Source organism: Nilaparvata lugens, chromosome 10 (assembly GCF_014356525.2).
Source record: "Nilaparvata lugens isolate BPH chromosome 10, ASM1435652v1, whole genome shotgun sequence".
NCBI lineage: Eukaryota > Metazoa > Arthropoda > Insecta > Hemiptera > Delphacidae > Nilaparvata > Nilaparvata lugens.
Window position 1 is genome coordinate 13075820 of NC_052513.1, and position 18125 is coordinate 13093944.

Genomic DNA, 18125 nt, shown 5'->3' on the forward strand with positions numbered 1-18125 from the left:
CGTCATTATTCCATCCTTCCACTATTTTCCCAATTGTTCCAATCTCATTCTTCGCTAACTCTAAAGATCAAACGACCTGCCCCGATTGAGAGATCATTACTTACTCATAAAAATTGATACATACTCATAAATATCAGTTTCCGGTGCGCTACTGCACAGGAAACAAAATGAAGGTCGTTTACCAGTTTTTGTACTTTTTCTAGTTGAACGACGGCCGAGCACCTGCAATGTCTTTGGTGAATACATTAGAATAGCATTTTTTTCAGGAGTGAGAGAGATGTGAAGAGGAAGACGATCAATCCCAGAAACTGTGTTTAGTAGAAATGAGAGGGATAGAGCAGGGACTTAGAGAGAAGATTGAGAGAGTATGAGAGGGACAAGAGGGAGAAGAATTCAATAGAAAGAGAGCATGAAATAAGTGGAGAGAGAGAGAGATGAAGAAAAACGAATGATTCCTGAAACAATGAAAGTGATAATCGTTAGTTATTGTGGTAGCCTGTACGAATCATTCCATCTTTTGCATGTAGTGTTGTAGCCTTGAAGTTTCGCCATGCCGGAGGTTGAAGATTCTCACGGTTAGTAGTAGCTGTGAGAGTATTTTCAACAGTCAAATACTACATACAATATTCTGCATCTTGAATGGTGCGGAAAGCAAGAATGGCCCAAGAGAAGCCAGCAGGCTCCTCCGCCACGCTAGAAAAACCTGCGGTCTGTCAGTTTACGGTTCATTGGTTACCCCCACAAGGAAGAAAGAGGGAATGAAAGAGGAGGAGAGGAGGAATTCGTATTGGAGCATTTTGCTATTTCCATGCTTGTCCCGTCGACTGCAGATCCAAAGCAACCGATTCTGTTCGCTTTGTGAGAAACAAGTGACACAGACTCTGTCCATTGTGTCGCCCTATTCTGATGGAGATTTAGACATCGATTGTGGTCTCTAGATCTGTGTTGCACTTTGATAGTTGGTAGTGTTGTTGATAACTGTTTTACCCGTGAATTCACTCCTTTCAACTATTTGTAACAAATTAATATAATGTTCATAGTACTAGTTCAAATTATGTTGTATCATGATATTCGTATTATCTAGTGTGTAGAAATGGATTGAATCATTGAATATAGAACTCCTAGGCTGAAATCAATGATGACTTCAAAAAAGATGTGTAGGAATGGTGTGGAAAACATTACTTCTATTTATTATTCCGGACTCTATGATATCAGTTTTTGTAAATCCATGATAATAAATATTCCCTAGCAGAAGTTGAATGTTTATACCAGGAAAGGTTGAATGAATAAATATATAAGGTTGGGTTTGCGAGGACCAGATAAGGTGTACTTCGTATTTCATGATGGAAAATCTTAATTTTCACTATTAGAAATTGTTTCTCTTACTAATACTTGTTTCGTATTTTTTGCTAATCGGAATAGAATCGATTGCTTAAAGTAATATTATTGAGGGATTCTCAATGAGTGATGGACAGTTTAAACCAATGAATTTCCTTGTGCTATTTAGATCTACATCGGACAATATTTGCAGTAGCAGATGTGTTTAGTCGAATTTATAAAGCACTAGCCGTCAGGCTCGCTTCGCTCGCCATATCCGTCTAGCCAGGGGGCTCCACCCCCTGGACCCCCGACTGGATCGTCCAAGAATGAGACTAGCAGGCTCGCTTCGCTCGCCTGAATTTTTATCATGTTAGGACAATCCAGTCGGGGGTCCAGACTAAACGTCTGACTAAACGGATATGGCGAGCGAAGCGAGCCTGACTGCTAGTAATATAATATTCCCAGGATTGAAGTAGCAGTGCCCAATCAATTTTTCCGCGATAAATGCATTTAAATCTTCAACTTGGTGCCAACCTAACAAAGTCAACTCAACTTAATGCCAACCTGACAAAATTATTAATTTAGTTGCCAGTTAACAACTGTTTCGAAGAGGTACTCTATCTAGATTATAGTTCTATAGTAACATATGATATGGAAATTTCAATTATAATTAAGAGATTGGGAGAAGAAGAATATACATGCTAAAAGACGAACTTTAAACCCTTAAAAACAACCCTTAGAGTTGAAATATTGCCAAAAAATTTCTTAGTGCGCCTCTAAAGGGCCAACTGAACATACCTACCAAATTTGAACGTTTTTGGTCCGGTAGATTTTTAGTTATGCGAGTGAGTGAGTGAGTGAGTGAGAGCGTGAGTGAGTGCCATTTCGCTTTTATATATATAGATTCATTGAATATTCGAATGAATCATTATCATTATTAATCATTAATAACTATGTTATTTTGCTTTTGAGAACTTGTATTTTGATTTTGTATTGTGTACGTTTTTGTGGAATAAATTCGAATTTGAATTTGAATAACTCCAACTTATATAATTTTTCATCTTTCCACGTTGCATTTTCTTGAAAGTTTGGAGATGTGACATCAATCAATGAATTGTACAGTCATTAATGGAGAGTTTAGTGAGATACTAAACCACTTCTTGGATATCAGCAAACATAAATTAAATTTTAAAATCCAGTAACTTGACAAGATCATAAATATTAGAATGAAAGCCTAACGAAGTACAAAAAAATATTACAACGAATGGTCATTAATATATTAATACTTGACTTCGAAGTTGACATTCTGGAGGGGGTTCTTGCTGTCATCATTTCATCTCCGGTTAGCATAGATAGGAGCAGACTGAGGAAAATGATGGGGGAGGATGAAAACAAGAAAAGAAGAAGAAGAGTAAGACATTGCATGCCTGTGGGCGGTCCAGAAGCACCCATGTACTTACTACCTTGGCATGGACTCTCTGTCCTAAATTGCCATTGAACCTGACTCAGTGACGAGCAGTGCAGCGAATACTTCCGCACCTGTACCAATTAGTTGCGCACACTATAATTCAATGGCACGTCTTCAAAAATATTAATTAAACCAGAATATTTTTGATAATTGCTCGAAAACATGAAAAATCTGTATGTAATGCTACCAGCCTACAAACAACTACTCGCAGTAGTTGTATTGCTCTCGCTTGACAGTTACATGCCACCATTGAGATGGGCTCTACCCAATGCTACTAATAGTTAGAAAACCTATAGACCTATGATGATATTCGTATGGTTTATGATGTTTTATGCTAATAAATAAGCTATGACATCAAGTTTTATCATTAAGTACCATCTATAAGGTATGTTGGTTCTGTGTGGTATTTTTTATGAGAGATTTGAGGTATTTTTCCACAGCTAATTATAATATTGGTCTTATTTGGTATTTTTATGGTAGGTTTGAGGTATTTTTGTCATAGCCACATCATTATATTGATTCTTTATGGTATTCTTCATGGAAGGTCAAGGTATTTTGTTACAGCCCTATCAATGTAGTATCGCAGATTTTATATATCCATTGCCGTTGAATACTGTGGTGTATTAATTGCAAACTTACAACAATCAATGAGGAATGAAATATCTGTTTTGTTTGAGTCCATCGTCTTTGAACATCTCAGATATGAACAGTGATATAAACAGTAGTTAATTCTTTGGATAATAACAAAGGAATCTGAATCCAGTTCCATGAAAAAAGGCACCCAATGAGATACCAAGAAAATCTCATTCATAGAATCCCTTCAGAAAACTACAAGGTCACAGAACTACGAACTTTATTCTAATATTTGTCACCTTTCAATCAAATGCCTATTCATGTTGATCACAATGATCCTTCACAGCTTCATACTCTGTATAGAAGTATCAATAAGCGCAAGAAAATCAAGCAAGATCAGTGGAGAAAATCATTCAGCGGAATTCTATATCCACTGGCAACAACAATAAAGATACCAGTTATCTATTGTGTTGAGATTATCAACGGTTTTTAACATCTTGGTGAAATGTCACAGTTGGTCTCAACTATAGATATAACATAGTGGTGAGAATACTATGTAGTGGAGAGCAAAATACTAGTTCTGTACACACGTTCACGGTTATTGGAGGTCACATTCGGCGGTGGTTCATTCATCCACTGTTTACTGCTATTGGCGCGGCTCTATTTTTAGTCAAATACACTCTTGACGTGCAACTGCGGTAGTGATTCTTCCTTCACATTTGAATGCAGTTGACAGTCGCGGTAATCAGCGATTGGTGAAAGTCTGACTTTCGATTTTACTTTTGGATAACACTTCCGAAGTCTTAGTTTGGTAAGGTGACTGAGTAAGTAGCGGCTTACGGCAAATAGTCGGATTTGAGACAGCTGAAGGCAAATTCTTCTAGAAGTACTGTAAGATGCAGTCATTTGTCTACAGAGAAGTTTTCTTAATCCAATCGTCTTTCAAAGATGATTTAATAGGAAGTTCTATGGGGATAATTCTTTGCAAATTAAAAAATCTATGTTCCACTCAGATCTAATAATTCATGTATTCATCATAGTATAATATTGGTTATAATTCTCCACTAAAGCCACTTGATTCTCAACATCAAACTTCCTCCGCCCATGATCGACGTTATTTCCTTCAGTCATCAATTTAAAAGGAGGTTTAATATTACAATTATTAAGAATATGAAAGAGATTTTTCACAACATGAATTTGATTTCAAAGATTATTGGACCACAGTATATCCTCGACCAACATGGAATCAAAAACATTTTCTCATTGTTCCCGTGCAAAAACATAGGAATTTTAGAAATCAAAATCATTACAGAAACCCACCTACAATGATTTATGAGATTGGACTGAGAGAAGGAAACAGAGTTTTTCTCACAAGATAATCTCATTCTCACTTTTAACATATAATGCACACTTTTACTTTGTTCATCTTCATTGTTTTCCAATGATGTTCTTGTTTTCATTGAAATGCTTGCCGAAATTGGGAATAAAGTGCCATCAACTAGGAGGGTGCAATTCTGTTACAATAATTTTGAGTAGGATCAATTATTAAGGAATCCTGAAAATGCATTCAGGAATCACTTATTAGTTGGTTATAACCGGAAAAATGAAAAACAAACACGAGTGTGACTGACTACTCACACAGGAGAGTAGAAAGTTCTGAGAAAAAACTGAGAGTTAAAAGGGAAAGCATTGTGTGCTGTTTGGGAAAATGCTCCATACGATTCAAAAGTGTTATACAAACAACAGTCGTCGACCTGGAATCGTCTTTAAAAGTTGTCTGGATCCTACCTACTGTCATCTACAGGTATACATTTCAACTAAAGATCTGGGTCGGACGACTCGTCTGCCTCAGATTTTTATTCAAATGAGAACTGGTTGCAAAATAAAGGACAGAATTGCGCATGAGCAGGTCCTAAACTGTTGGCATTTCACTTTTTATAGGCGTCAAAAATGATGCGCACATTCTTGTTTCGTTCCGCTCGTCATTCTCATGGAAAACACTGCCGTGCCATGTTTACTCTGCATGCATTCACCATGCTTTTTGGGCTACTGCACTCCAACTTCTGTGCAGACGTCTTCAGCTTTCAAATTCAAGTAGCAGTTTGAAAGTTGCCTGCTCTGTTTGATCACCTGCCTACTTTAGCAGCCCACCTACTCACCAAACCTGATTTATTTAGATCAATGATATTCTTCCATCTCCCTCTAGTATGGATTGCTTAGTGGAAATCGATAGTGATTCTTCCCACACATCGATTTTTAGCAGTATGTTGATGCTCATTTTGCTAAACAAGTATTCGGTGTGCATGTTCTGTACTACTATTGCAGTTTGAGTAATGAATCATGCTGAGAGACTGTTCAAGGAATGGTAATCGGTACAAAGGATATTTATATCCATAGTGGACTTGGAACATCTATCAAAAGTGGCTTGAGAGGTGAACATTTCATTTTGTTCAACTGTGAGGGTGGATCATAGAATCCCATTATCTGATGTAACTATCTGTAAATATGGAGAAAAGACATAACATGATTGGAAAAGAAAAACGACAGTAAATGAATAAAGTTTGTAATGGGAAGGGGGATGGACAATTCAACCATAATAGCAGAGAACGAATTATTAGGGAGGGAAAATGACAATAAATGAATAAGGTATGGTGATGGGTAAGGGGAAATTCATGTATAATAGCGAAAAACAATCTATTGTGGATGGAATGAGAGCTGCATATTTCGTTAAATTGAGAGAGTACACCATAAAATGCCATTATCTGGTGTAACTATCAGTGAATATGAAGATTAGACATGACATGATTAGAAGCAGACAATGGTAGAAGAATCAACAAGTGGTTTAGGTTGGATGAAGAGGGGGTAGGATTGTAAAATTGAAGAGTATAATATAAGAAGCCATATCTGGGAAAGTGCGATACCCGAGCGGAGAGGAGGCGACTTGGTTGGGTCGTGACTTGGTCTCTGAGAAGCGACGAGTGCAGAGTGGTGGTTGAGTGCAGAGGATACTGTAGATACATTCAACAAGTCCAACAACCTTTGCTAACCTCCTCTTTGTCTCGGAGTGCAGAGCGGCCGCGAGCTAATCTCTTTGCTCGGATCGTTTCTCGCATCACATAAATAAGACACAGGAATTTATTGATAATTCCCGCCGCTCGCAACAACAACAGGAACGCGCGACAAAGACGCACAGCCGCTGATGCGTATTTAGCGACCATCGGCACAAATGAAACAGCGCACAGCGCACAGCGTTCAACGCTCGCCTATCAATCAAAGAACGCCGCGTCCGATATCCAATTAGACACATAACTCTTCACCTGTGCTGCACTCTGCACTGAGCACACCTGGGTCGTGTATGCACTTTATTGCACATGGCGACAACGTTATGTTGCAGCCTCGGGATTGGTTCGCAATCTGATAAATCGCTTCTCTGGGATCCAGGAGAAATGGGTTCCATTTGCTGATCAGGTTCATGTTCAATGTGTAGGCCTACGATGCTCCAGGTTCATGTCGAGTTAGTTCTTGGATCATATAAAACGTAAGTCATCCAGGGCTCCCATGAGCAAGCAACAATGTGGTTAACGTATTGTGGTTGCGATCGAATTATTTGTTCGTAATGGAATGATTCGATCGATCAAGCATCGCTGTGGATTTGATTTTCAATTGCATGTCAATTTATTCACATACATAAGTTATACAGACATTGAGATAGTCAAAGTTGAAATCTAAGTTATATGAATACTATTTTTGAACAATTCAACAAATTATTACTATTTTGAATTATTGATAAGAGAAAGTATTTTCCAAATCCATCCTATACGTATGTTAATTATAGGTCTAGGTTAAAATATGCTGACAGTGAATAGTCTTTGGTCAGAAATCATTTCCAGATCTAGAAATTATCTCACCACAACAACAAGCTTCTTTTGAAGCAGTTCTCCATGATAACGTTTCTGTTATTAAGAAATCTTCTCTTAAACTTAATAATCCTGTATATCATATATCCACGTGTTTACATTGATGGATCACAACAGTTGAACCATCATCTGATTAGAGTCTGGAACGTGTGAATACTTGCATCTCACAATTGCAGCAATCGCTTATTATAAATTAGCCAACGAGCATAGGAGAACAGTGTTGATGAAAATCATATTTGGTATAGACCTTGGAAGCATTGCAGTAAAAGCGTAGGTGAACTGAAACCTGTGCCAGGTAGCCTAAAGCAGTGCAACAGGATAGCAATGGAATTACTTGAACCAAATACCTGTATATAGAGTGATAAAATATGAATTTAAACCTGTATATAGGGTAGTGTATATGGCAGTAAATAAATTGCAGTTGAAACGGACCAAACAGTAAAATTGACCGCTGGTACTCGTGACTGTGCCAGCTATGACCCTGGCAACTGGTACAGTTACCTACCATTCGATTGATAGTTCAGCTTTGAATGCATTCGGAAAACTGGTTGATGATTGTTTTGGTGGTAAGAGCGATTTAGTAAACAATTCCTTGAGCATTAAGTGATTCAGACTTGATTTGCAGACTTTGAGCTCCAACTTCATTCAATTTGAAAAACTAATCTGATCCCAGAAAATCTAGTCTGAACAAACATATCATCTCTCAAATATCATTACTCGAATTTCTCTGAAAAATTAAAGTTTCATCAATAATTTCGATTCTCAAAGTCACTCAAATTTCTGATTATCAAACTGTTATCAATAAAATTACGTGAGAAAAATATCACAGACAAACTTAGAAGTTACCAAACTACTTATTTATAGTTCCATCTCAACATCTTGGTTTCCGGAGAAGCTTGAATTCAACTGAATCATTTTCCGAAATATGATTTCCGATTGATCAAGATAATTTATCAAATTAGCGTTAAATCACACCTCAAACTGAGAATAGGATTGGAATAAGTAGGATAGGAATATTGGATTGAATAATAGGATAGGAATATTGATTGCAGTTTCTTTCCCATAAACTGTAAACCGAAGAGTTGAAAATATATCAAGTATAAAACCTGGACATCTTGTCAAACTATTATTTTCTTTGGATTGTAAATTAATAATTTATGAATATTTATGATTTGCGATCCTGGTCCTCCAAATTATTGTTGCTACCGGTGGGAGTCTTTTTATGTGAATCCAGCTTCAATAACTTGAATGATGAGGTTGTTCATTTTTCCTTTGTCCATTGCTTTAGCCTAGATTTCACATATTGAGTCTTTAACAAGTATTGGGTGAAAATTATTGTTTTTCTAGAAAACGGTGATTAAAATCACTAGATTATTGATTATTATTAATAATCACGATATTATTGATTATTGAAAATAAGAGAAGTTATTTCTCTGCATCAGTTCTAAAGCATTATAAGTAGATGAACACAATAAATTATAAGAAGGACCTCGTATGCGAAGTTCTAAAATAATGTGAGTAATTGCGTGTGGGAAACAAATTTTGGACAAACAATTGTCACGTGTATGCCGTTTCTCACTGGACATGTTATTATCTGAACTGATTCTTTTAAACATATTGTCAAAAGCGTGGGTAAGAGTGCTTTAGTTCCGGCTGCTGGATTGTACGACAGAGAAAAATCCGAGGTCACAGGTTCAGACGCCAGGAATTCGCCTTATAGCCGTAGCATACACCCATGCCTTAGCATACCGTGCTAGAGGGGCTTGTCCACACCCACACCCATCTGCTCACGAGGTTATTGTGGTCAAGCCAACAAACCACTCAAGAATTATGATTGAAGTGGATTTTTCACACTCAATGGATAACACGTGTCGAAACTTTGGTGATCGGTTATTTTCGTTTCTGAGTAGATTCAAAGCCAAAGTCAAAGTTTCTTTAAACTCTTATTACAGCTTTAGTAGATTTTTCTGGCTATCAATGCACTAGTATTTCAATAAAATTATTGGAGGCGATATGACTCTCATCGAAGGCTCTATTGATTTATTTGGAGATGAACATAACAGTAAACTCTATTCTGCAGCTTATTTTCGAAATTAAATAATAAAAGGTATAGAGTTAAAAAATTCAAATTGTAAATAAAGTTTCATCAACAAATCTGAGTATAATTTTGTCAACTATGATTGTCGTTCCTCTAACAAAATAGTGTCTTGCCATATATTCTGATAGTCATTATTGTAACTGGAATATGATTCTTGAAAATCACAATAGTTAAAATCATTGTTTCAATACATGAGGATTGTATAAAGTGATTTTTTTTTAATTTTCGATTATCATTCAGTGACTTTCATGTTTCAGATGATGGATACGGGTTCAATTTCGTAATTGTTCATCAGCAACTCACTTGAGCAACATCAAAACCCTTTCTTTGATTGAGATAGGTACGTTTGAATATAGAAGGGCTGATTCGCAATAAAAAATGAAATGAAATTATTGGGGAAGGAAATAGCTGAGCTTCCTGTCATTTCTTAACGCAGCAGCCCGCAGGACAAATCAACAGCTAAGCTACTTCGCCTTCTCCTTTCCTCTCTCTTCCTCTTTCTCCTTGACTCATTCACTTTTTAGCCTTTCACTGGAACTCGTTCACTTCTGCAACCGGAGCACTGCCACCCGAAATCTACTGGTCGTACAAAAATATTATTCCAAATGCCAAAGTTCACAAAAAACAACGGCGACCACCTCAGAAGGCGTCAACTTGAAAAAGTTGCTTGGGAAAATACCGCTAGCTGTTTCTCCCCACTACTAAACCCGTTAAAAATATTTTATGGAGAAAAACAACTGAGCCAATGACAAGGCATCGCCCATTCAACGATCTTTGCTACAACTTTAGAATATCCTAGAAGCTCGATATCAAGCATAATCAGAAATGTTTCCACTAAAAAATATTTTATTCATCAGTATCGTATAAATTGACAGTCTAACATGAATTAGGAATGAAATAGGAAATTTTCCTCATCAAATAGAAAATGTGTAAATGTGAGAAATATAAGAGAAGTATGATGAACTATATCCCAACTGAAGTAATGTTAAGGTTAATGTTGGATGGCACTTCACAACATTCAAGGCCCAATAAAGTAAATTCCAAATTTCTATCAAATTCCAAACAAGCGGGTGGATTGATGAGAAACACAGAGTAGCAGAGTCGATACATTATAGATATACCGATGAATTTGAAATATCGTGTGAAATATCTAAATTTATATTAGACTTGAATTCATACGAAATAAATTTATACTGAAAATTGAATGATTCCTGAATAATCAATCCTCTCCTACAAAATATCCATTTCATCTACATTCCAGTCTTCATTTTCCGAAAACTGTGAAGAAATTCTCCAGCGGTGGGCCCGAAAGCGACTTTATGATCAAGTCACTCCACAGGGGACGTTCAAAGATACACGTCCAGCATATTATAAGATACCTGAAGAACTAGTCTTATCTAGTCTTCTGAAACTAGTCTGATGCTACTGCATTTGCTGTGTCTAGTCCCCACCACCTTTCAGTTGCTCCAAGTTGCAACATAGGCCTCCTCTCCACACGCGGGAGGTCAACCAAACTCCTAGCTGCAGTGTCTCTTGAAAGGTCATCTACTTCGAACGACCTTAAACTAATAGTCTAGTCTGCTATTGCATTCTAGCGTCACCGCAGAAAGAAATGTGCACCAATGTAGTCGTAAACGCATTCAAAACTTTTATTAAACCAGCTTTTACGCTTTGCATTAGATAAAATAAGAAATTTTATGTGTAGCGTTGGACGTTAGGCATTAAACATTCTAATCGACTATGAACTTTTTAAAAGCTAAGATCCAACTGTTGATGTTAAATACAAGAAAAATATATACTAGCGAGATATAAACAAATTATATAGACGCTCTTCTTATAGGACTCTTTAAGTTGAGGTGTTAGAAAAATAAGGTATTTTGAAAGGTGTTTTCAAGTTAAAACTCTATAACTCATAAACCTCAAAAAAAAATATAATTTGATATGGTTCCATAGTTTCATAGTATTCTCTCTGGTATAATAATTGGCATACCAATTATACGGGGTACAACTAATTCACTACCGGGTTCATTCATCATTCTTACTATTCTAATAAACTATTCTCGATTGGAAACCGGGAATAACACATGTGCGTAGGTGCTTAGATAAGACTAGTGTGTCGAATAGTGGTCCTAACTAAATAAGGGGAAGAAAGCTGGACAAGCTAACGAACAATCTGCAAGTCAACACAGGATAGTCATTACAATAATCAGTTTTAATCGAAATATCCCTACCAATCGAACATGCAAAGCTACCGATTCTATACTGAACAGTCATTTGAGAATGGAATACATAACAACATGATATAATATAGTCGCAATGTATGTAATTACTGTAATTGTCATAACAATTCAATGATATGCTAAACAGTTATCGCTAACTCTATCAATAATACACAATATTATAACTATAACCAGAGCCTGGAATGAAACTATATGAAACTATCAACTGTGGTGTTGAGAAAGGTATGGTAATTACCTATTAGATTATTGTCCAACAGTTATTTAATCTAGTATAACTAGGTTTTTTATGGCAAGAGACTAACTAACATTCACAGCTTTAATGATCATTGGAATTGGATTATTAGTCTATGTGGAGTTCGAATAGTTTGAACGTAACAGTCACTCTGTACTCATTAGTTTAAAATCACTTTGTACGTTATCTTGGGCGCAGCGGAACTGTCTTGTGTTCTTTTGTGTATTCATTGCAACGTGTGGCACACACTATCACACCTACACATAGGTTACTCACACACACTCACACACCGGAAGCACTGGTAACAGTCAAGCCAAGGTATCCTATAACCACCTGGCACCCCTGTCAGATTCACATTACTCTGTCAGCATTCCTCAGGAATAACAGTGATTCTTCCTATTCAACCAATGGTGACAGTATGTAGTGAATCTCACTGTGGGAACTATGGTGAAAATTCACTTAATTCTGTCATCAGCACTCATAGATATTATCAATGCTGCAGGTTCAACCAATGCTGACAGTTTGATGTGAGTCTAACGGCAGGAGCCACTACACCGGCGTCCCAAAAAACTCGCGCCTAAACACGTGAACCGTGACGTGATTACGCTCAAAAACGAGGCCTACTGTCCAAAAATTTTCCATCAGCCCCCTACTGGCTTCTCTTTCACTAGATGTTTCCTTCCCACCCCCGATACAGGTGCAATTAATTGAAAATGACTGATTGAATGGCATAATGAGTAGGATATAGAAGTACGCTCATGATAGACTCTATAGGGGTAGAATAGGGGATGCATTGATAGGTCGAATGACAGCCCAGAGTTGTATTTTGAGAGTACAATAACTGATTTTTTTGATAACAATGAGAGAGAGAGAGAGAGAGAGAGAGAGAGAGAGAGAGTCACTTGTTGGATTCAATAATCATAAAGCGCCATGAGGATATCCTCTGTTGGATCGAATAATAGCTGTAGTTGATTTCGCCAATGTATGTATAAGTGATCCAGACGATTAGATATTTATATTGATAACTTGTGGAGCTATCAAGTGAATCTTGTCTATATGATGTCTGGTAAAACTTCTTTGCCAAAAATTAATGAATGGGATGGGTAGTAAATAATAATTGGGATAGTAAAATTAGTTTCTGGAATCGTTTAATGAAATAATTTACTGCAATTACAATTGAATCAAGTACAATGATCTCAAGTACAAAATAATTGGAAATAATATATTATCATAATCATGTTTAAGATTCTGGAATTGTAACGAGATGGTGATAGATGATATTATTGAAATATGTTGGCTGAGATTTAAAAATATGATATGTTTCTACAATAATATTAGATATTGCACTAAATGATCATAGGTCAGCTACGTTTTTCTATATTAGCTATGAAATAAATTGTGAAAAATGAGAAAATTGAGTTGATTCAAATATGAATTCCTATCTCGTAATAGAAAATTGTGTTGTTATCAGGCCATCTTGAGAATTTTCACTTGAAAATTTGCAAGAAACAAAAGTAAGGAAAACTCGATTCCGTTCAAGATTCTAGGACGCTCATGGATGCAAGAGTAATGGCTGTATACAATTGGTTCCAAATGTCCCAATACTTGAGATTGATACTGACCATGTTGAAATACGCTCAAGGGGTAGCTCCAGAAATAAATAATTTAAGAATAGGGAGATTCTGTAGAGCGAAGATATTTCTGAACTACTGATGAAACGTTAATGATACATAATGCTTGTAATCAGTGTAATCAGTGCATTAGGGAGGTCTGATCCTACACAATGTATCTGTCTCGTATACTGAAAACTCCAATTTGATCAGTTGTTAGTTATATGCTCACACTATACTGTTATAGTTATTATGTACAGTGATACGTTGAAAATAACCAACATTTACAATTTTCGGTTGATCTAGAAGACTATAACTCAGATCGCCAGCAAATAATATGAATTTAGTACAAGGCTCAAGCTCGGCACTATGCTATGAATCATAGAGATTGAAAGTGATATTGAGAAACTTCGTTTGAAAGCCAATCCTACGCGCCACTTTTGTTAACTAGCTCCAGCGTTGACATTCTTGGAACTGTGATGTGACCTCCTTTTCTAAATCTTCACGTTCTTCCGACCACAAGGTGACTTGAATCGCCGATTGATTAGATAATCTCCACAGTTTCATACTGAATCAAATTTTATATCTTCAAATGGAAATTGATATTCTCATATCTGGAAAGTTATAATTTTATCTGAGTTTGGCTATTTTTCCTTCAATATTATTGAGTTTTTGAAGTAAAAATTTGGAAGAAAGTGTTAACAGGCCTACACTAAAACCAACATTTGAAAAATTAATTCATTACAATAATTCTTCATGAATCACAGATTGAAAACAGTTTATCAAGCATTACTGATAATGATAAAATTGGGATACTAATTTGATCAAATTTATAAAATGAAACTTTCCTTATAAAAAGATAAAATCAATGGGTTACTATCCAATTTAAGAGGAAATTATAGTTTATTCAATAAATATGGAGTAAAGTAATTGAAAATAGCATACTGATATTTTTATAAAACTATAACTTCAATTACCGCAGTAGTTATCAGATCCTTTTCAATTTATTCGTTAATTATTGAGTCTGCTCATAAGAAGTAATAGTTTTTTTAAGATATTGAACACATTGGATTCATTGGATATCCCCGAGTTAATCCGACTCGGACAATTACAATCTCGAAAATCAACTATTTAAAAAAAACATTTTTGTTCATCTCAAACACGTAATTACTATGATTGGAAACGACTTGCCACAAGAGTTGCAAGAAATTCATGTCTGAATCAACATTTTGTAATTTACTGATGAGAACATCCATCCTACTGAATTATTAAGCTATTAGACTCACATAATATTTCAACAACGGCAAAATCAAAGTTGAAATCATCAAACGTAATTCAGTCCAGTACGTCACTATGGATTCATTCTTGATCGTTTGCCGGAAAGAAGACTCTGAATCGACTGGACTAAACATTTATAAACATCCTAATGAACGTAGATGGCCGTCTTCAAAACAAGAGGAGGAGGCCCATTTAGATAGGCTTGGTCATATATATATATATAGATTCGTAAGGCAATACGAACAGCCGGTTGTATACTATTAACTCTGTTCTTCAATCTCAGAATTATTGACATTGGAAATGAAGAGTGCTGTTAAATTCCTTGTTCATCACTTTCCTTATCGTTTGGAGTAACTAAATTCTGTCGAACAGAGCCGGAGGAAATTAAAAGACGATTGAATAGGCTATTACCGGTAAAATCGAACAGTGCTACATGGAATTAATACATCCTGTAATGGATGTAACAAATGATTCATTTTATTTCTCTTGAGCAAGGACCAAGGTGAGTTCCAAATAGTTTATTACTCTAGTGAGACTCAGTACTAACGTCTTAGGTCCTTCATCAGTGATAAGAGAATGGTACACATTTTTTATCGGAGATTTCACTTCAGATGTGTATCAAATTGAATAGACAATTCAAATGAATACGCCTCAATAGATGACTTACATATCCTAGATTTCTCATACAATATTTGAATGGAATAAGACTCATGCCTGAAAACCATGTTCACTTTCAACCACTTAATGAATTCGTCAAGATATTTTATCGTAGTATCCAGTCTTGAAAGTTTATTGTTATTGTTAAGCTGATTGAAAAGTATATTGTTATTCGTAGAAATGAAGTTCCAATCTTGGATCGATTGATGAGAAAAATTATATATATATATATACAAACTATATTTATGAATTTGAATGAAATGCTCTCAATAATCTTCTATATATATAAAAATGTTATGTTGGTTTGTGTACGCTTCAAAAACTCCAAAAGTACTGCACCGATTGAGTTGAAATTTTAACATGATAATTTTAACAATCAAGGATTGTTTTTGGTCTATCAAATTTATAATCCGACTTCAGGACTCTTTCCGGTCCTTCAAGAGATGCCATCAACGATGTGAATTTTCTCCTATCTTAAAAATGTCTTCATAAATAATACGAATTATTCTGGAGAAGTATACTAAGGAGCACATTCATACTGACAGCGCGTTAAAGTCTCTCATCGAGTAGTGAATCTTCACTACTACATCATTCTATTCTTGAATGTATTGTAATACCCCAAATACGTTCAATAACTGATGCAACGATTTTCATTGATCTCTGACACAAATCCAAAGAGCCATTATCGGAAACACTATTTTATTCGTGCTACAACAGGTTAGGGTAGCAATTCATGAGGGTATCTACTAGAGCAGTGCTACAGTGTTTTAATGGACATCCAGGAGCATTAAAAAAGGTACAACAGGTCCAAAACAACAGCTGGTCGGCTATTGAATTACCCTCTTGTACGTCTGGTTCAATGATCTCCAACCTGTGAGCTCTTTTTCGAAAAAGGTTTGTCCAGTCTCGACAGTTTGTAGTTGGTACTATGTTTGTAGAGTGTGAAGTTGTTTAACTTGAATTGACCATCTCAATTAGATTGAATAGCTTTTAACTCTTGCTATCGATAAACCTCTAAGCTTATGGGCTTTTGATTATATTAAGAAGATTGAGCTCCTAATTGAACAATGATTGGAGTCAGAGGAAAGCAACGAAAACTTTATTTCGAAGTGGACGATAATGGATATAATGTATATTTTAAACTCAATAATAGTATAGAAACCTATAATTTGTGAATGGTAATGGATATAGAAACACACTTTTCAAATCCAATTCATTCATGAGATTAACCGGTTACCTTCATAATTTCTTTGGAGAAAAGAGACGGAATTAGAACTATTGAAACTCACTGGTTAGATAGTTTATATCACTTCAGAGTGCTTTGACTGTAGGTGGGGTAGTTCGAGAGTATTATGATTGCTTAATTTTTATTCAAACAATATAATCTGATGGCAATTCTTTTTAATAAGAGAAGGGAGAAAAATTTGTTAATTTTTAAGGTAAGTGATGAGTGTATGGAATCATTTTACCGTATTTACGATAAGTGATTAATTATAAAATGGTTGACAGATTATGTTGAGGGATTATAATAGTGCTAAGAACGACCCATGAGCTTATTCATTTTAAAATGGACTTGGATCTCTGGATTCTGGATATACTCCAATCATGAAGTAATCCGATGATTTGATGATTACGTTACAGAGTTTTTACGACAAAGGTTTCCAGAAATGCTATTTCAGGGAATGCCATGAATCGATCTCCAATAATTATAGGCATTCCCAATTCCTATTAACTCTATTCTCAATAACTAATATATCATATAATACCCAATAACTCCTATATCTTCCATTCCTATAGAACACTGATTCAAAACTGCTTAAATCTCAAGGATAAAGAGATCTGATAAAACTTATATTACTCGATTGAATATGTCAAATAAAAATTTTCACGAATATCACAATTAATAACCACTTCTTATAGAGAGCCATCACATCGTAGAAACTTTCATAAATTTGAAGGGGACCATAACTCAACTCACCCGTTGTCATTTTTGGTGCTCATCACAACTCCATGTGGACAGATTTTCTTCTACTCTGGTGCACCGTGGAAAATTGTGGTGGAAATCACTCCACGGGTGCTGATAAGTCAGCGGCGTTGACAGTGATAATGCGCGAAACGATTTTCGAATATTTTTGTTTCAAATAAATCGCGCACTTGTGTAGATTTGTTTGAAAGTCGCACTCACTACTATCCTTTCGTTGACAGCACGACACAGACCACTCCGCGCGTCTTGACACCACTAAGTCTTCCAACTGACTGAGACCGCACCAGAAACTCCTAGTAGGATCGTGACGTCATGGCCCCCTTCTCTCCTACACACTTCTCCAGCCGACTCTAGCGGAGTTCAGCTGTATCCTTCTAGTTGTTGAGCAGTCGTCAGCAGCGTATGAGCTCAGTTCACCAATGCAGCAGCATGACTTAATGGTTATTCTCAGCCAGCCACACGTTCGATGGTCCACACTTCCAATAAGTACTAGTCATTGCTAGCTACTACCAGATAATGATTGCACACATTTCATGAATAGCCTTGAGGGGATTGGTGTGGAACAGCAGTTGAAATTTCAATAAGATTCAAATGAATTCATAGAATATTGATAGATAATGCATACAAAAATATTATAAGCTATTCAAAAGAGTATATTGAATATACGTATAGAAGAAAGAAAGTATGAAGAGATTTTGGGATAGACTATGTATGAGAGGGTGTTGAAATAAATAAATAACATGTCAGT

General features: G+C 36.0%; 1 protein-coding gene across 1 annotated transcript in view; it reads right to left on the minus strand.

The window, feature by feature from the left end:
• LOC111052168 overlaps window positions 1-17661 on the minus strand; it is a 389458-nt gene extending 371797 nt beyond the window's left edge. Inside the window, exon 1 of the mRNA XM_039436353.1 lies at window positions 17372-17661. Within this exon, the coding sequence (XP_039292287.1) occupies window positions 17372-17381 (10 nt within the window). The 5' untranslated portion in view covers window positions 17382-17661. The remainder of the gene's footprint in view (window positions 1-17371) is intronic.
• Window positions 17662-18125: the final 464 nt, after the last annotated feature.